General features: G+C 41.8%; 1 protein-coding gene across 2 annotated transcripts in view; it reads left to right on the top strand.

The window, feature by feature from the left end:
* CSMD1 (CUB and Sushi multiple domains 1) overlaps positions 1-21,248 on the top strand; it is a 1,991,107-nt gene that overhangs the window by 1,891,738 nt on the left and 78,121 nt on the right. For both annotated transcript variants that reach the window (XM_048845330.2, XM_048845329.2), the window contains exon 54: positions 13,420-13,593. In XM_048845330.2, the coding sequence (XP_048701287.2) occupies positions 13,420-13,593 (174 nt within the window). The remainder of the gene's footprint in view (positions 1-13,419; positions 13,594-21,248) is intronic.

The following is a 21,248-nucleotide window of genomic DNA, read 5'->3' as shown; positions in this document are numbered from 1 at the left end:
TGGATCGCAGCTCCCACTTCTTCTACTCCCTGGAGAAAAGGAGGGGGGCTAACAAGCACATCACCTGCCCCCTGGTGGGTGACCACATCCCCCTTACAGATCCAGTGGAGATGCAGGAGAGGACCTTATACACTAGCCTCTTCTCCCTGGATCCAACTGATGCCTGTGGGATGGACTCCCAACGGTCAGCACAGGCAACTGGGACCAGCTGGAGCTGCCACTCATTCTGGCTCAGTTCTTGGAAACCGTTCATCCAATGCCCACCAATAAATCTCTGGGCATCAACAGAAGGACCATGTAGTTCTCCTGTGCATTCTGGGATGCCTTTGGCCAGGACCTCGCCATCATCTTGGCCGAGTCCTTGGGGATCAGGGTTCTCCTTCTGTTGTGCTAGTGGGCTGTGCTTGCTCTGCTACCCAAGATAGGGGATCTTCGTGACCTTCAGAATTGGTGCCCCATCTTGTTCCTTAGCACGGATTACAAAGTTCTAGTGAAGGCGATCTCACTGCAGCTGGGGTCTGTGCTGGAAAATGTTGTCCATCCTGACTGGTCCCAGGCTTTACCATCTTTGATCTTTATTTGGTCTGGGACATCCTCGAACTTGGGTGTAGAGATGGTCTGTCATTTGCCCACCTATCCCTGGACCAGGAGCAGGCAGTCAACAGGGTGGACAATGGTTATCTCCTGGACACTCTATGGGCTTTTAGGTTCAGGCCTGCCAAGCTATTTACTTGGTGGCCTCCTCTGTCTGGGTCAACTGAGTGAAGAGATCTGGCCTGATGGTCAGGAATGAGTGGCAGGCGAGCTCCCTACCACCTCTGCTCCAGGACATCCAGTGGAGCGTGGGTCCGCTGCTCTATCTGGCTATGCCCCTTTCTACTGTTCATCCCTCTCTGCCAGAGAACTGGCACAATTTGGAGGACAGGGTGGTTGAGCATGGATGGGACTGCTCCGGTGCCTTTCTCTGTGGGGGAGGGAGCTGGTGCTTAATCAGTTGGCCCTGTCCATGCTCTGTCACCAGCTCAACACCCTGAGCCCATCCCTGGATTCCCTGGCCTACTTTCAGAGGTTTACTCTGGACTTCTTTTGGCCAGGACAGCACTGGGTCTCTGCAGGGATTCTGAGCCTTCCCCTGGAAGAGTGGGGATAGGGCCTGCTCTGCCTCCGCAGTCAGATCCATGTCCTCTGCTTCCAGGTCCTGCAGAGACTCATTTACAGTGCAGGTAGTCTACTGTGGAGTGCATTGGCACTCACCTTCTTCCACTTCCTATGAGGGCTCCGATAAAACTGGCAGCTCTTTTACCTCCATCCGAGGGGTCTTTTGCAAGACCTGCTCGTCTTCTACCAGGACATCCTCTGGACCTGGAAGTTGGGCCCAGTGAACAGGTCTGTGGCGGCTGCCAAGGGGTAAGATCTCCTCGTGTAGCCTCTGCTACACAACCCTGAGCTCAGTGTGCAGGTGTCAGAGTACCCCTCGGTGTGCTAGAGATTGGTCCTGGCAGGTACCACCAGGATCAGATAACTCCTAGACTATGACCAGAGGACCTGGGTGGATCCCCTGGTACTCGGCTGGTGCATACAGTTCTCCACCCCTCACCTCCCTCCCCACCCCGTGCATACTCCTGGAGATGAGGTCAGCCTTATCACCTGCCCCTTAGGCCTTCCTTGAGTGGGTCTTGGCCGCACACACTCCCACCCCTAGCCCTCTGGATCTCGTCATCGGGCCCTGGCCCTGTGAGCTCCCCCAGTCCCTCTCTCAGCATACCCTGAGCCAGCTGCATGGACCGCAACTGGTTTGTTTTCAGACTCTGCTCTGGGTACAGCTGTACACATTCATGATCCACACTTTTCATTTCCTCACCCTCGTGTCCTGCCCTGCCACAAAGTGGCGGGACCTCCTACCATGTGTGAAGGATGAGGAGCCCCAGTGGGCCAGCCTGAATTCCACCTTAGTCCCGCAGTCCCCCTGGGGGAATTAGCTGGCAGCTCCTTCACAGAGCCATGATCACAGGGGTGTACTTGGCCCAGTTCACCCCCACCCCTGACACCTGCCCCTTCTGTGGCATCAGGGAGACCCTAGTGCACATCCATCTTGAGTGCACCAGGCTGCAGCCTCTTTTCTGGCTCCTTCAGAACTGTCTTCTTAGGTTCTGGCTGCACTTTTCCCCACACGTCCTGATTTAGGCATACCCCATCTGTGGCCCCATGAAGTCGCAAGACCTCCTTGTCAACCTCTTCCTGGCAATGACCAAGGTGGCCACCACCCTACCAGGAGGAGGATGCTAGATGGGGAGGTGCTTTGCAACTGTGGGGCCCATTTCCACTCCTTCCTTTGATAATGTATTCGGACAGAGTTCCTCTGGGCCACGTCTGCTGGCTCCCTGAAAGCTTTCAAGGAGAAGTGGATGTTGTGTTGAGTTCTTTGCCTGGCGTCCCCTTCTGGCTCCCTGCTTTCAACCCTATGACCTCATTCCCATCCCTGTTGTTCATTATTTGTCTCCCAAAACTATTTGGAATCTAGGTCCGGTAGATCCTACCCTAAGGCTGAAGGGAGAGGCCTTTAGCTGTGAGCAGGCTTGTACCCATCCATCCCCAGATTCCCAGTAGGTACTCTGTCACACTTCTCCTTAAGGAACTTAGATGCTGTTGCATATCTCCTCTCATCTTGGCCTGAATGTTGAAGGTTAGCAATATCAACACCACTATGTAAGAGAAGGGACAGGTGCAGGCTGGGGATAATTGTCTGTCTGCCTATAAACATATGTGGCACCCATGTCCTTCTAAACATCTCCCAATAATTAAAAACAACTAACAATGTATTTCTCTCTTCCTTTCTGGGAGTAGAAGAAGTAATTTGATTAGATTACTGGGGGAGAGTTGTTATTTTTTTTTTTTGTGGTAGTGTTTGTGTGTGATAAGAATTAATCAAGGGAAATCTAAGTCAAAGAGATGAGTTTTTCATTTTGGTTTGACTGCTGAGAGCTGTGTCACACTTCTTTCTGTGGGCAATGGACTCCACAGGCTTGATCCACTTCTTATGAAAGGTTGGTCTCCTGCATGTTGTGTCCTAGCTGATTAGGAGCTACTAGAATGAATCACACAGACACTATGTAGTTTTAAAGTATGATCACACAAATCACTGATTTAATCCTGCAGCTCAGAGAATAGAGCATTCAGCTTCTCTGTTTGTAGCTGACTGAACTTCCTAGTCAAAACCAAATCCTGGAGTGGACTCAACTGACGCAGCTGCTATACTCGGTACTCTGAAAGACCAGCACGGATCACAGAATGGATTTTCCATAACAATACCTCCCTTCTTTCTCCCCAAAACTTTAAATTAAACAAGTTATTAAATTCACCTATTTGAAATTATTCCAACTTATAAATAAAACACAAAAAGTATAAAATAAATGAAGCAATGTCAAAAGTTGGATGATAAATTAACACATCTGTAGACACAAAGCCATTTATGTTATATAGTCCTTCAAATGCACTGGAGTTTGATGGCTACTTCTTTTTGGATAATTATGATTACTTCATCGAGTAGTGTCCCTACGGGTGCTCTACTGTAGATGTGTCTGAATTCCTGCCCCTCTGATCAGAGATTTTAGAAAGAAGTGCCCATTCAGCCAACACACGTGCTCTCCCTGTCTCGTGCCTTACATCAAGGCTATATAGCGTCATGAGGGCAAATTGCCCTCGGTTCCTTCTCAACCACCTTTGGCCTGAGTTGGAATGATTAGCAGTCCAAATCAAATATCAGTTTGCTTTGTATTTTTATAGTTGACAGTAGAGTTTCCATTCTTTGTCTCTTAGTAGAGTTTCCGTTTTCTCCATTCCCTGTTTTTCTTCTTTTTTCTCATTTTTTTCTTTTAACTTCTTACACCTTTGTTTATCTCCCTAACAATCCTGATACATTTTTTCCTCCCCCTTACTGGGGAATACCCCTTGTTAAAGGTTATGCCTGGCTGCCCTGGGTTCAAACACTGCCTCTCCTGCAGAGAGGCAATATCAGTCAGCAACGGTCACTTGCTCTATATGCGGTGCTTCGGAGAGGCTCACATTCTGCGGAAGTGCACCTTCCGCCAAAAAATGAAGGGCAGGACAAGGAAGAGCTGCAAGCAAAAAATTGAACTCTTAATGGTGGAGAGTTCCCTCAGACCAGCCTCTGATCCTGGGTCTCCTCCTGAACTATGGTCACCCCAGAGACCATCAACTTCCAAGGAAGGGCTGTCTAAGAGCAAATCTACTGACTCCCCTCAGAAGGCTTCTAAGAAGAGGGCTATAGGCCCCTGATCTGAAGGCTTGTTCGGCCAATGGAGCTCCCTGGCAAGATCAGTCACTTCCTTACTGATAGTACTGGCAGCACTGCAGCATGGCATTCATAAGACTCATGGTTCCTTGTGTGTAGGTACCTGTTGCGGTCCAAATACAAGACAGCACAAAGCTTTAAGCAAGCAAGCAGGCTGGTCTGCCAATGGGCTCGTCCTGTCAGCTTTCACCCTCTCCTTTATTCTTTCTCTCCCCCCGCGCATTACATTCTCCAACAGATAAAAGTAATACACTGGCTTTGTTTAACATTCTTATTTACCAATTTCTATCTACCGCATTCCTTGCTCTCGGGCCTTGAGCCCAGTCCTGGGAGGCTTCCCACGGTTCATGTCATCTGGGCGAGATTCCAAGGTTCATGCCCTTGAGAGGAGCCGTGTGTGCACTGCTCCTACACAACACTCTGGGTGTGCCCTGAATGTTGCCAAGTGCATGAACCTTGCATGAATGCTACAGGTACCGTCACAAAACCAAAAGACCCACCTGGATCAAAAGAGAAAGAGACCATACCATCTCTACAAAACTGGCACCAACACAGCAGGCAACAGTACCAAGTGCCTCCAGAGAGCCCTGTTGTGGCCACGTATTGAATGAGAGACCTCAGCCTACTCCACCAACTCCCTCGATACCAATGAGCCTGCAGTGGCAAAACCATCCCTGCAGTACCAAGGAGTTTCATGTCTCCAGGGATCTACAGGTAACCAAGATTCCAGAATCTCTGCTACTCGGTATCAGCTCTCCAATTCCAAGTATATCCCAATTCCTGGGATCACACTCTGCACCGGGACACTCACCACCACCATTCTCCAGAGAAGAGGCAGACAGTGAGGAGGCTGGCAATCTCTCCTTACCTCACACCACAGCTCACCAGAGCAACATCTGAGGACATCCAACGTGCACCCACATTTGGCGTTTCAACCCACCTGGTAAGGACACCCATGGATGCCACCATCTATGCCATTTCCTCTGCCCCAGTGGACATACTGGGGATCCCTGGGCACCTTACAGGCATCATCTATCTAGGTCAGTGGTGGGCGACCTGTGACTCTTGGGCTGCACATGGCCCATCAGAGTAATCCTTTGGCAGGCCGCCAGACAGCGTGTTTACTTTTGCACAGCTGCCCGCAGCTTTCAGTGGCCACAGTTCGCCATTCCCGGCCAATGGGAGCTGCGGGAAGTGGTGTGGGCTGCAGGGATGTGCTGGCCACCACTTCCCACAGCTCCCATTGGCCGGGAAATGGACCGGCAGTACTCGACTACATATTCGGTCTCTGGGGGACCCTAACAATAGACTTGTTTGCTACGTACCTGAACAAAAAATGCCCTTATTATTGCTCCAGAACCAGACTGGGGAAACAGTCCCTAGGAGAAGCTTTCGTCCTCCAATGGAACAGAGAGCTTCTGTATGTGTTCCCTCTTCTCTTTTCACATAAGCCACCAAACAGTCAGTAGATGATAAGACCTTTTGGTCAACATTGACCCTGGGCTGAATAGGTGACCCAGAACTGACAGATTTACAATATGGCTGAAATATGGTCCTACCCATAAAAGTGGAAAGTTGGGTTTGGTTCTTAATGTTGGGGTAAAGTTAGCAAGCTTGCATTGCCATTACACCTTCTGAATTGTATTTTTTCTCTTGTTAAATAGAGATCTTCAGTTTCTAGAGAGCGAATAATCCTATACCGTTTGTAATGAAACAAATTTTAAAAACTGGAAAATATAATAATAAGTAGTAATATACTGAGCTGTGTAGATACTGTTGAAAATATCCAGTTCAAATGTTTAGTACCTTAATGATTTCCATATTTGGTACCCAGACCTCATTTTACCAGAGAATATTTAAAATACTTATAACTAGGATATTATGTATATTATGGGGTGGGGGAATTGGGGAATACAGAAGAGGGTGAGGTCAGATTTGTAATGCACCAGTTGCATGGCATGATGCTATGAAAAGTGTCCTTTGAATTTAAAAAAATCCTGATCACTACTTAAAATACATAAAAGCTATGTAACTATATATAAAAGCTTTGAAGGGATTGAAAAATACTGTAATGCCAAAATTACCCGCTTTGTCTTTTCCAGCACTTGTCATTCTTATGCAAGCCCAAGAATTGTAGTGTTGATCTGTCAATAGGTCAGTGATGTACAAAAACACTAATGGTGATGTGCTAGGGTTATATTCAGTGTTTGAGACCTTTAGTTTCTGAAAGACATCACAAAAAGCAGCATCTGTCAAGAGTAATGAGGGGTGTAAACAGGAGCAGAGTGACTGGAAATATGCATCTGTTGAAAAAGACAATAATCTAAAAACAAATGACCTTCACTTCCAGAATTTTTATAGGAGACTTCAATTTTATGTTGCAAGAACCTATTGTATATCATCTGTTCTGACAATTTACTGAATTCCAAGTGTAGATGGTCTCAGGAAACATCACCCTTAAAATATAATATTATTAAGTAGCTATCATGTTCTATGGTTCCCGAGGTGTTGGAAATTGGCTTGTTTATTGAAACTTTAAAACCTTGATAATCTTTAGTAGTTTTAAAAGATAGAAGCAATTGACCTAGCATACAACACTTCCTGTATAATAGCTAGATGTTATTGTGACAAAGTGGTAATTTTCTGTAATATTTTTATGAATCATATGGGGGTCTCAGTTTCCCCTATATTATACATGGCATCCACCTAAGGGGAAGGGAAGGACTGTGTGCTCTCAAGGTAGGCTAAGAGACATAGGTATGAATGTCACCTGGCTGTCTGAGCCCGAAGGAGTAATTGAAAGGGACTGGCTGAGGCTGACCTCATATCACTGGAGAAACTAAGACAATGGAAAATCTGATCACCAGGACATTGACATCTAGCAACCAATGACCGAGAGGGAGATGTATTTCCCCATCTCTTAGCACGGAAGATTAGGAAAGACCCCAGTTTGAGAACAAAGGACTAGGAAAATATGAGGTGGTGGGCATAAGACATGGCTACTGGAAGGAGTCTGGGTTCTCATCTGGGAACTGACTAAGGAGGTCAGACTGAGAGAGGCACAGAGCTTGAACAATAGGGTTCACTACAGCTTGATTGGACTGTGGGCTAACCAGAATGGTATATGCTTTAACTAAGGTTACCAGGTGTCCGGTTTTCGACCGGAACACCCGGGCAAAAATGGACCCTGACAGCTCCAGTCAGCACTGCTGACCGGGCCATTAAAGGTCCAGTCAGCGGCGCAGAGGGGTAAGGTAGGCTCCCTGGCTGCCATGGCGCCACATGGATCAAATCCCCCATCCCCGTCCCCATACCAGAGCCCACACCTTCAGCCAGAGCCCTGACCCACCCTTCACCCCAACCCCCACCCCAGACCCCCCCACACACCCTGATCCCCTTATTTCTGGCCCCACCCTGGAACTTGCATCCCCAGCCCAGAGCCCGTCCCATGCCCCAACCCCCTGCCTCGGCCCAGATCCCCCTCCCATACTCCTAACCTCTTGGCTCCACCTCGCAGCCTGGAGCCCTCTCCTTCACTCCAAACCCCTTATCCCTGGACCCACACCAGAGCCCATACCCCCAGTCAGAGCCCTCATCCCCTCCTGCATCCAACATGCTGCCTCAGCCTGGAGCCCCCTTCCACACTCTGAACTCATTTCTGGCCCTACCCCGGAGTCCGCAGCCCCAGCCATAGCCCTCACCCCATCCCACACCCCAATCCCTTACCCCAGTCCAGTGAAAATGAGCAAGTGAGTGAGGGTGGGGAGAGTGGGCGACAGAGGGAAGGGGGATGGAGTGAGCGGGGGCAGGGCTGGGGTAAGGGTGTTCGGTTTTGTGCAAGTAGAAAGTTGGCAACCCTAGCTTTAACCTTCATTTCTCTATGCTAACCTAAAGACTTCCTGTGTTGTGTTCCAGTTGACTAATAAATCCTACTGTTTTGATAATGCTGTTTGAGTGTCACCGTGAATACTTGTTGAGGTGCATTAATCACTGAAGAGTATACAGTTCTCTCCCAGGAATCTATCTCAGTTGGAATCACTGAGCAGAGCTCACCATGTGAACCAGGAGTGATGACGCCTTGAGGTTCAGTCAAGGAGGCAGTGAGGCTGCGAGGCTTACCCTGGAGGAAGATGAAGATCCTTTGGGAGTCTCGCACACTAAAGGGGTTCCTCCTAGAAATTGTTCCAAAGCTTAAGGCATAGCACTGATTTTGTGATTCTATGAAATCACTATGGTTCTGTTGATTTTGGTAAGGCTGATTTACACTAGTCAAGGATCTGGTCTTTAATCCTTTATAGAAGGACACTTGCATTAATGTCCAAGAAATTGTTCCTGATTGGTGAAAATGGTCTTGGGCAGTTAGTCACCCAGTAAAAATAAAAGGAAACAAATTTTAATTTGTCTTTATTTATTTTTTCCAAAAAAATGCAATGAAATAAAAAAAAATGCAACAAACGGCATTTAAATGAATACAACAATCATTATTACTGACACAATGTCAAAGAGACGTAAATATACATCTCCATTGCTTTCTGCTTTTAACTTCTTTCTTTTTTCATTTTTTATTTTTTTCCATTTTGTCACAGAAATGAGCTGGTGCCTGTCCATAAAATAAGAGTACAACAGTTATAAGTGTACTCTAAAAATATAGTTCCTAGTAGTTGTATCCTGTATGAGCTATGGAACAAATTAATAACACATTAAAGGAAATGCTTACTTATGCAACACATGATTTATATTTGAAACTCATTACTGTAAGATATTGAGGATGAAATCATTAGAAAGATTTTAAAAACAGTGAACATTTGTGTAAATAATAGGAGCACAATTTACATTAGAATAAAAATATGTAAGGGATATTTCCTCTCATAACTGGTCTACTACTACTGGTCTACTACAATCCATTACAATCTACATACCACACAGACTAAGCTGACAGCTTGTGCCACACGCTCTCAAAGAAACTGCGGAACCACCTGATCAACATCCTCTACAGAAAACAGGGAAAGATTAAGAATAGCTCTCAAAACTGGATACTCTCATAAAAAAAAAACCTTCCACACAAACTTCCTTGTGGCTGGACTTTATAAAAACTAGACAAGCCATTTACAACACACACTTTCTCTACAAAAGAAAAAGGACACTAAACTATCTAAACTACTACATGCCACAAGGGGCCACAACAGCGATTCCCTTAACCCACCCAGCAATATAGTTAATCTGTCCAACTATACTCTTAGTGGAAGAATCTGTCCTATCTCGGGGCCTCTCCTTCTGTCCCTCCACCCCCACGAACATGATACAGTTCTGTGGTGACCTAGTATCCTATTTTCGACATCTCCGACTCAAGGAATATTTTCAACACAGCTCTGAACAACATACTACTCACAGAGACCTTCCTACCAAGACTACAAAAAGAAGGATTCTGGGTGGACTCCTCCTGAAGGTTGAAACAACAAACTGTACTTCTACAGAGAGTGCTTCCACCGACGTGCACGGGCTGAAATTGTGGAAAAGCAGCATCACTTGCCCCATAACCTCAGCCGTGCAGAACACAATGTCATCCACAGCCTCAGAAACAACTCTGACATCATAATCAAGAAAGGCTGAAAAAGGAGGTGCTGTTGTCATCATGAATAGGTCAGAATATGAACAAGAGGCTGCTAGGCAGCTCTCCGGCACCACTTTCTACAAGCCATTACCCTCTGATCCCACTGAGGGTTACCAAAAAAAACTACACCATCTGCTCAAGAAACTCCCTGAAAAAGCACAGGAACAAATCTGCACAGACACACCCCTAGAACTCCAACCAGGGGTATTCTATCTGCTACCCAAGATCCATAAACCTGGAAATCTTGGATGCCCCATCATCTCAGGCATTGGCACCCTGACAGCAGGATTGTCTGGCTATGTAGACTCCCTCCTCAGGCCCTACGCTACCAGCACTCCCAGCTATCTTCAAGACACCACTGACTTCCTGAGGAAACTACAATCCATCGGTGATCTTCCTGAAAACACCATCCTGGCCACTATGGATGTAGAAGCCCTCTACACCAACATTCCACACAAAGATGGACTACAAGCCATCAGGAACAGTATCCCCGATAATGTCATGGCAAACCTGGTGGCTGAAGTTTGTGACTTTGTCCTCACCCATAACTATTTCACATTTGGGGACAATGTATACCTTCAAACCAGCGGCACTGCTATGGGTACCCGCATGGCCCCACAGTATGCCAACATTTTTATGGCTGAGTTAGAACGCTTCCTCAGCTCTCATCCCCTAATGCCCCTACTCTACTTGCGCTACATTGATGACATCTTCATTATCTGGACCCATAGAAAAGAAGCCCTTGAGGAATTCCACCATGATTTCAACAATTTCCATCCCACCATCAACCTCAGCCTGGACCAGTCCACACAAGAGATCCACTTCGTGGACACTACCATGCTAATAAGCGATGGTCACATAAACACCACCCTATGCTGGAAACCTACAGACCGCTATGCCTACCTACATGCCTCCAGCTTTCATCCAGACCACACCACACGATCCATTATCTACAGCCAAGCTCTATGATGCAACCGCATTTGCTCCAACCCCTCAGACAGAGACAAACAACTACAAGATCTCTGTCAAGCATTCTTACAACTACAGTACCTATCTGCTGAAGTGAAGAAACAGATTGACAGAGCCAGAAGAGTACCCAGAAGTTACCTACTACAGGACAGGCCCAACAAAGAAAATAACAGAACGCCAGTAGCCGTCACCTTCAGGCCCCAACTAAAACCTCTCCAACGCATAATCAAGGATCTACAATCTATCATGAAGGACAACCCATCACTCTCACAGATCTTGGGAGACAGGCCAGTCCTTGCTTACAGACAGCCCTCCAACCTGAAGCAAATACTCACCGGCAACCACACACCACACAACAGAACCACTTACCCAGGAACGTATCCTTGTAACAAAGCCCATAGCCAACTGTTCTATCTATATCTATTCAGGGGACACCATTATAGGGCCTAATCACATCAGCCACACTATCAGAGGCTCGTTCACCTGCACATCTACCAATGTGGTATATGCCATCATGTGCCAGCAATGCCCCTCTGCCATGTACATTGGCCAAACTGGACAGACTCTACATAAAAGAATCAATGGACACAAATCAGACGTCAAGAATTATAACATTCAAAAACCAGTCGGCGAACACTTCAATCTCTTTGGTCACTCAGTTACAGACCTAAAAGTGGCAATTCTTCAACAAAAAAACTTCAAAAACAGACTCCAACGAGAGACTGCTGAATTGGAATTAATTTGCAAACTGGATACAATTAACTTTAGGCTTGAATAAAGACTGGGAGTGGATGGGTCATTACACAAAGTAAATCTATTCCCGCTCCCCCCACACACACACTGTTCCTCAGATGTTCTTGTCAACTGCTGGAAATGGCCCACCTTGATTATCACTACAAAAGGTTTTTTCCCCCCGCTCTCTTGCTGGTAATAGCTCACCTTACCTGATCACTCTCATTACAGTGTGTATGGTAACACCCATTGATTCATGTTCTCTGTGTATATAAATCTCCCCACTGTATTTTCCACTGCGTGAATCCAATGAAGTGAGTTGTAGCTCACGAAAGCTTATGCTCAAATAAATTTGTTAGTCTCTAAGGTGCCACAAGTACACCTTTTCTTTTTGTGGTCTACTACTGGGTTTCTTGATACTGTCTGATATTAGACACAAGGTACTAGATCTAAATGGATCACTGATCTGATCCCATATGGCATTCCAGTTTATTATAGAGCACTTCTGATCTTTATTTAACTATTTTTCCTTATGATCTATCTATCTATCTATCTATCTTTATGGAGAGAGAGAGAGAGAGAGAGATGGATCCTGGCCTCTGGTTCCTTCCCCTTTGTGCTACTTCTAACAGAATTTCCAGGAATTCCCCAAGTAGCATAAAGAGCAGAGCAAAAAGCCCCTGTATATCTTACTGGCTCAATTCAGACTTTGCTCTCTGAATTAAAGCACTTTATGAATAAATATTCTACATATTCATTTCTTTAATATTTATTAGCCACGGGTAGTGTGTTTCATGCTATACAAATCAGAGCACATCACAACCCATGTCCCAAAGGACTTAGAATGTAGGGCAGCATCTTGAAACATGCATAACTTTGACTGGATGAATAGTTTCATTGACCATAAGATTTACAATTAGATATAATGCACTGCAGTGCAATTCTAAACTATTGTTTTTAACAGTGACATCCAGTATGAACATGGCAACACATTTCGTCAATGGAACTGGGCACTTAGTTAAATTAAGCACATGCATAAGAAAGTTAAGCACATGCATAAGTCTCTGCAGGATAGAATTCCTTATGAGAGGACACAAACCAAATTAATTAATAACAACTATTATTATTATTATTTTATTTTATTTTATTTTATTTTTAGTAATAATAAATAATTACTTACATTCAGAAAATCTATTTGAAATAATATTTCAGCTGAATAGATCCAAAACTTTCAAGTAGATAAAATCAAAGTTTGATATTTTAAGGTAACTACACATATTTTGTAGGGATTTTTTATATTACTAAGGTTAGTTCTGGGTTCTGACTCCTCCCTTAAATCAACATTATTTAAAATCCTGCTATTCAAGAGGTGTGTGTTTCTGAAGTGTTAAATAAAATCTGAGTTGATTGGAGTACAGGTTTCTGGCCCTACAGAATTCTGAATAATAGAAGAGAAAGAGCGACTTTGTTTTAAATGATCTAGTTGAAAAGATCTCAGATCTGTCTAAAGTATGCTCTATATCTAAGTATGCTCATGTATACTTATATGTATTTTATTGTGCAGTAGTTAAAATATAGATACTGGACACTTTCTGATTTTTTTCAACATTTTTTGTAAAGAAATAGAAAAGTCTCCACAAATGTATCTTCTATTTTCTTCAATTTATATTTTAGCATTACATAAATAGAAAAGATGACTACATTGCAAATTAATAAATAAGTGGTTAAAATGCAAGTAATACCATAGAACTGCACATTTCAATTAGATGTTAGTCTGTTTGTTTTATTTTAACAGCAATCACATGTGGACATCCTGGGAACCCAGCCCATGGAGTAACTAATGGAAGCGAGTTCAATTTGAATGATGTTGTAAACTTTACCTGCGGCACTGGGTATTTACTTCAAGGTGCCTCTCGAGCACAGTGCCGGAGCAATGGACAGTGGAGCAGCCTTTTACCTACCTGCCGAGGTAAGAAATATTTCCATTCAGCATTTCCTGTCTAAGGACGTACTCCAAATGGGATCCTTTCCACTGAATTCATAAGACTTTGGATCAAGTTCTAAACCTGAACTTTTAGGGCTTGAGACTCCTCTGCACCTGAGCTCTGCTTTGGCACACTGAAGAAGGGAGGCAGTCAAGGAAGCAATGGTGGCTTCCTGATTCTCAGGCATCCAGCCCCACTTGTCATTAAGGCTCCATTATGCCACTGATCTAAGGTCCTAAATGGAGAGAATTCTCCTGAGGCAATATGACTGCTTATAGCAATATAAAGTGTACTCAGCAATGCGTAAGTGGTGCAAAGTGAACTTGGTGGACCAGAGAATCTAGCCCTAAATTTTGTATTCAAGGTAATAAACCATCGTAAACAACCTAGATGATTTTAGGTGCGCTACTCTAATGTTTTTTGTAAGGAAAAGAGTACATTACTCTTATTAAAGTTAATAGGTCTACAGATAAATCTTCATGCATCAAAATGAAAATATACTATATTATTTCCCTAAGACTTATCCATGCTCTAGTAGTATTTGAAAGGCTCCTCCAACTCGGGGGCTGTCCCAAGACTGTGGAATGAATTTTCCCGTGATCTAAGAATCGTTGCAAACCTCACCACCTTCTGCTCTAAATGCAAGATACATTTCTTTGACCTTGCCTGTGTGTGTGTGTGTGTGTGTGTATGTGTTAGAGAAGACAAGGTCAAAGACATGTGCTTTGCACTTAGAGCAGAAGGTGCTGAGATTTGTTATGATCCTTAGTTCCTAGGAGAATTCATTCCGCAGTCTTGGGACGGCCCCCAAGAAAGCTCTCTCTCCCACACAGATGAAATTGGCCCTTATTGTAGAGAGGTCCAATGAGCCAGAGGAGCAAAGTTGTTGACTACTGTCTTCTTCCTGGAGTTTTAGTCAATCATTTAGATATCCGGAACCCAGGCCACAGAGCACCCTTGAGATAAGTACTGAGACCATTATTCAAAATTCTGTGGAAAGCCAGCGTAGAGAGTAGGGAATACATTTGACGTGCTCATGTTATCTTGTGTTGATAAGGAGATGTGCTGCCATGTTCTGTACCAGCTGGAATTTTCCAAGTGCTGAAGGCTTCATACCCAGGTAAATCTCGTTGCTGTAGTCCTGCTGAGAAACAACATAGGCAAGAATAATTGAATAATAGTAAGTGACAGCAAATTACACTCGAATGCAGACAGCATGAGCGTTTCTTTGACTATTCCTTTGAAAGTTTTTGGTTCTCTCCCCATTGGTGTGAATCTAAGGGCAAAGTTCTGAAGGTGAGGGGGGTCTTTTTCCATCCTCTGTCTCCATCAGCATTAGCAATGATAGAAGCCTCCAATCCGGAGTCTAGATGGGCCAGTTGCTGAATGGTAGGTCAACACTAAAGTAGATAAATTAGTTACCGATGCCAGCTAGTATGTTTTACCTGAATATTTTTGGACTGAGAAAAAATAATTGTTGTGGTTATTTAAGCATGAACTAAATGTGAATGCTGTTTGTTCCTTCCCAGAAATCCACGTCTTTATAGTGTTGAAACTCACGGCACACACTGATTTCTTTTTACCTTGTGTCTGAGCAGAAAAGTTTGGGGGAGACTAAAAAGGGGAATACAAGTCTGTGATAAAGTCAAGTGCAGTTATTGCTGGTTTTATTATCTCCACCTGTAGGTATATTGAAATCATATATTTATTACAATGATGTTGCTAAGAATGATAATTAACTGTGGTGATTAGACCATCATATTATTCCAGAGCTGGCAGAAGCAATTTCAAGCTCAGTGTGTGAGGAATTAGACTCTTAGCTTTCTATAGAGGGGTAGCAATTCCCCCAGTCACTACTCTCAAAATATATTGAAGTGAGTTAACTGCACGACAACATAATTATTGGGACTGAGCAATAGCAATTAGCAAAGAGATTCCTATTTAGGATCAAATGGTTTTTACTTTCTTATGTATTGCAATGAATCATTAAATTGTAATTAACACACTAAGAAATATTTTCCCACTTCTCACACTGAGAGAAAGAAGGACCTTCTAAATAATATTTTATTTGTCAAATAGCAATTTTAAGAAAGATTTTATGCATATAATAAGTGCAATGCTAGTTTATATGGCTTGATTGCTACCAGTATAGACTCTATGGTTTTCAGTTATTCCGCCCCTTGCAATTTCCATAAGCTGAATTGCTCAGATTTAAAAAAAAAATAAACAAACAGGCAAACACATTGAAGTTAAATTCAAGAAACTGATATTAATGAGAAATGGACTTTGAGGATAAGAAAGCATAGAAATCAAATACATAAGTCAGAAAATTCCAAATGTTAGGTTGATCTGACATTATCTCAGTCATGGTTCATGTCTATTGCTCTTTTCCTTTTTAAATGTGTTACATGACTGGAGCTGAATCCACATGGAGGTAGCTATATTATTTATAGTTTTTATATTAGTTTATATGGTTTGAAACCTTGCACAAGGGTATCCATAAGCGTTGGTAATTATGGCCGCAACTCCTGCCAACATCTACCCTCTTTGGGATCCCAATTTGATAAAGCATCCCATTCATTCCGAGGGTGCAAGTGCTGCATTTCTGTCTGGACTTTATGCTGACTTTATGTGAAAGAGTGGCCTTTCATTGTTCTCACTCGACTTCATACCTGTATCAAAAACAGCCAATGGGCCAAAGAGTATCCTGAAGTTTTTTTTTTTTTCTATGTACCATCCAAATATATGTAGGGAACTCCATGGGGCTGGGAGTATGCTCAGTGGACTGGAATGTTCAGAGATTTGAGCAGCCAGCTGCTAAACTCTTATGAGTTTTTTTATTTTTTGGAGGCTTATAATTTGGCCAAGTCAGGATGAATTTTCACAGGGAGAGCAAAAGGCATCTCCCTTAATCCAGAGCTACTGCCCTGCCAAATTTAATGTCTACGTTCCAAAGCATGACAATACTAAAAGAGTTGGATTTTTTTCAACTGTGGCAAACATACTTGTGTTCCCTAACTTAATTTTGGAAATGGCAGAACTATTTATGCTGAAATTGTCGCATAATAATATTAATTAGCCTGATAGAGAAAGCATAGAATTACAGCCAAAACAGCTAAAATGTTACAGAGTTATAAACAATTAAAATAGTTGCATATACTGGAAAGTGTTAAGAAAACATAACTACTGGAGTTGCTGGTACCTTCGCCTACAGAAAAACATACCCAGTATTTACTTAATGAAAAAAATAAGCTTTGAGGCCAAGACATAAGAAAGAATCATGACTGAGGATAACTCTTAAGTAAGTGTTTAAATCTCATTGAAATCAATGGGACTTAAGAATTTGCTTAAAGTTGAAAACCTATATAAGTGCTGTGCAGAATAAAGATAGATTAAAGCATGAATTTAAGTGTTTTTGTAAAAGAGGGGTCTTACTATTTTTAATGTATTTTTTTTTGCACTGGTGTGTCAGCTCAGCTGAGAGAGTTAATTAGATTTTATTACTTCTTGTCCATCATCAGCAGTATCATTGACTACATACATTTCATTAAAGGCACTGATATTGCACAGATGCCGCAGACTTTGCCTGCAGAATCATTTCTAAAGGTGGTGATGTTTAAGAAGAAAGTAACCAAGCTTGATTTTCAGAGCCTAGGCTGAGTTTTCTTGGCAAACTGAACATATTAGATACAGAAACCGAAACACAGTCAACATAGCAACATGTTGCCATTTAAAAAATCTCTTTACAGAGTAGACCATGCTTTGAAAAGAGTTTAATGAAATGTTGTTGGCCATTTCTGTTGGTCTAAAGAATCCTTTGATTTTAGTTAGATGTGTTCCCTAAAATGTAATAACCACTATTTTGTCATGAGTCATGCATCAGAAGGTACTTCGCTTGAACAGGAAGGAAATATTTGATGCAGATTTGGTTTAAGATTATTGTTGTATTGATTTTGGGTGTAATGCTGCTAAAGTAGTTTAAAACCATGAATTCTGTTCCAGATATCTGCTGTATAAAGCTATGATCTATTTGTTGGGGCTGTAAAAGACAGCATTTCAATTACATTGTATTTTATAATAATAAAATCAGGAAAACTTTTGACTTGAGAACTGGTATTATTTCATAATTGTACTCTGCTTCTTTATTATTTTAGTTTTCTATAAGTAATATTTGATATTGTGGTAATATATTAGTATTCATAGATCTGCTCCCCAATTATTAAAACTACATCCTGAGAAATATTCTGAAGTTATTATTTAGAAATTTATAATTTAGAGGGATCAAACCTAACTTTTTAAGTCAGAATCGTTGAGAGTGGGAATTAAGTACTTTCAATGCTTCTGTAACTCAAAACTATGCTCTGATGAACATAAGTGGTGTATCTATTTGTTTCTATATACAACAGAACTGATTATCTCCTGCAGAGTCATTATTTCATAATCTAGAATAAGGAGCTTTCTGGCATCCTCCTGGGAATCATTTTTACTGCAATATTACTATTTCCTTTTATTTCTTGTAGTGTTTGTTCTTCCAAGGGGAATATTTTTTTATTCATTGAAGCGTATTTATTTTTCTACTGTGTTTATCTCATTGGTATGTATTATGCATTTTTATTTGGAAAACAGTTTTATTCATTGTACAACAATAACTAGGGCCCCAATCCTGCAAACACTAACATACATGCTTAGCTTCTCACATGTGGGTTGTCCTGTTGGAGCCAATGAGATCACTTATTTTAATTTAAATACAAGTTTTGTGGCCTTAACATCTATGTCTCTATGAATTTGCAAGGAAAGAAATGAAACACCAAAACATGTTGTATGCTGCTCTTTGCATCAAGTATATGGAACCACAATGACCACAGAGCATTTGACACCTGCTAAAAGGAGCAGCAAGAGAGACATACAGCATGTCTGAGCCCCACTGCTTTGTGTAACCCTGCTGTGCTCCAGCAAGACTCCTGTCTGTGTGTGTTTATACTGGTAAAAATACACCTGTATAATTATAGCACTATAACTGAGTACACTAGACAGCACCTTTGCTCTTAGTTACATCAGTGCCACCTCCCCAGCTTCACTGGGTGATTATGGGTGTAACTGAGAGCAGTATTTGGTCCAATAAGGCTATGAGTTTTACCTCTGTGTGTGCTTCTTTTTGGTGAGTTTTCTATCTGACCTTATGATTATTTTAGCATAATTATTGTAGTAATTTGATTTGTTTATTTTTTTTAATAATTTGGATTGAGGGGTCCAATCTTAGGTGAAAACAGTTTCAAGTTCTTTTGGGCAGAAATCATGAAATAAAATACCTGCCTGGATTATGCCACTTATGGAGGGAAAAAGAAGAGAGAAAGGTAGACTAAAAGATCTCATTTTTCACAATTTGTTACTGAATCTCCTCCATTATACCATATAAAATACAAAAAACCCAAAATGACCTCTTTAAGCACAAGTAGTGGAACCATATATTTTGTGTTTTGAATGGACCCCGTAATTGTCACTTTACACACTTCACCTAAATATACTTGGAACAAAATCATGCCAAAGAATTATGTTCATTTTTTAAAAAAAATCTGCATTTTTAATTTTTATTTTGTTGGAATTTCCAGAGATTGTTTCACATTTTATTCAAAATATTTTCAACCAAAATTTGTACAAATTAAATTGAAAATATTTTTACTAGAGTACTTGTATAAATCCATTCCATCTAGATTCCATACTATATAAAACACCTTTCATCCAGTTACATTGATTCAGAATTTATTCAGTGGGAACAATGCCTCCAACTGAACACCTCTTCATATAACACATACCTTTGCCCTACAAGTCTCCTATTTGAGTAATGGAGAAGAACCATTAGCTACAGTAAAATATTAATTTTTTAGTGAAATTGTGAATAGGGAAGACAAACCTTCCAGTCTCTAGAGTATCCTAGTACAAAAATATTCATGATGCTAGCAGACCTGTACCCTTTAATTCAACAGAGATTTTACATAAACCATTCTTCCAGATCTCAGTCTAGTTCACTTGCATCAGTAATGAACTTTTGGCTTCACTCACTGTAATTGTGCATGCCATTTGCTATTGTAGAATGAAAGTTATTTTATTTCAATTTGCAACAGGATTATTCATCATGCTCAGTAAACATTTGTAAATACAGCTAGACAATTCAGAGTATTTCTGTTGCAATGATACTAAAAAGTTCCTAGCAGCCTTTTCACTAAAGGAAGAACCCATTTACTTAACAAACAAAAATCATACTGTGTAACTCCTGTTTTAGCCCATTATGTCTAGAATCTGTTTACATAAAAGCAACTAATTACTTGACATTTTATATCCAAATATGACCTGAGGACTACTAGGCTGTTTCTACATTAGTCTTTCCTAACATTGGTACCACCAGCTCTACTGGTGGTAAAAATGGTGAGAGCACTGGTATATGCAGGGGTTTCTGGTAGCTGTCAGTGTTTTAAACATAATAGGTGAAATCCTGTCCCCATTGAACTAAATAGGAATTTTGCTATTGATGTCAGTGGGACCCACATTTCATCCTGTGTCTTCTAACTTTCTTAGATAGCATGTACACAGTGTGATGTTTAAAACATCTGTGTCTTTCTAGACTAATGCTTCTACCATTGCTTTCATGGGAGTAGCCAAAGTGATGGTAGTGTTGGTGTGAAATTTTGGAAAAACATCTTGTTATAGTCAATTGCAGTTCTTGTTATATTGAGTTATTATTTCATGTGCCTAAATAAATATTTATCCTGAAGTCCTTATTTGGTTGTTTGTCACCTCAATAGCATGTGGTCTAAAAAGCCCTTTGAATAGTCTTAGGTGGTGTGAGTTAGTGGCTGAAACCTCGAGCTAGAAGTACGTTAGGTACCAATGTGATGGACATGCTTTTTTTTAAAAGAAAAACAAATGTCCAACATGCATTTATTCACAGTAAGCAGTTACTTATAATACCTGTAAAAATATCTCCTGACTGGAGTGAAATTCACTCATAACAGCCCGATGGTCATCTCACATACATTTGTATAATAGATACAATTTTGTTTTATACAATATGCACTGGAGAAAGAGCAGAATTAATAACTTAGAGTAGAATATAAACAAAAGCTTAAATCACATTATGTTTCTGTGGACATCTACAAATTCTTTGGTAGCTGGCAGACTTGCTCCTAACTGTGTCATACTTTGAGAGCATATTGTCCTCCTTCCTTTCATACAGGACTGAGAAAACAGGTTTAAAAAAGGATGCTACAGACTAAGGCCTTATAATTGGGAAAAGTTTTATCAGTTATATTGATCTAATTATATGGGTACAGTTATACCGGTATGAAAACACATACTCATAGACTTTAAGGCCAGAAGGGACCATCATGACCAACTAGTGTAATCTCTTGCACATTTCAGATCACAGAACCTCGCCCACCCATTCCAGTAATAGACCCATAACCTGTGACTGAGTTACTGAATTCCTCAACACATGATTTGAAGACTTAATGTTGCAGAGAATCCACTATTTACTCTGTCTGGGTTAGACCTGGAAGTGACTTATGCTGCAGATAAAGGCTGAAAACAACCAGGGTCTCTGCAAATCTGACCTGGGGAAAAATTCCTTTCCCAGGAAGGAATA

This window comes from Caretta caretta, chromosome 3 (assembly GCF_965140235.1).
Source record: "Caretta caretta isolate rCarCar2 chromosome 3, rCarCar1.hap1, whole genome shotgun sequence".
Classification (NCBI taxonomy): Eukaryota; Metazoa; Chordata; order Testudines; family Cheloniidae; genus Caretta; species Caretta caretta.
Note: the sequence above shows the minus strand (reverse complement) of the source record. Positions and strands in the feature narration are given on the sequence as shown.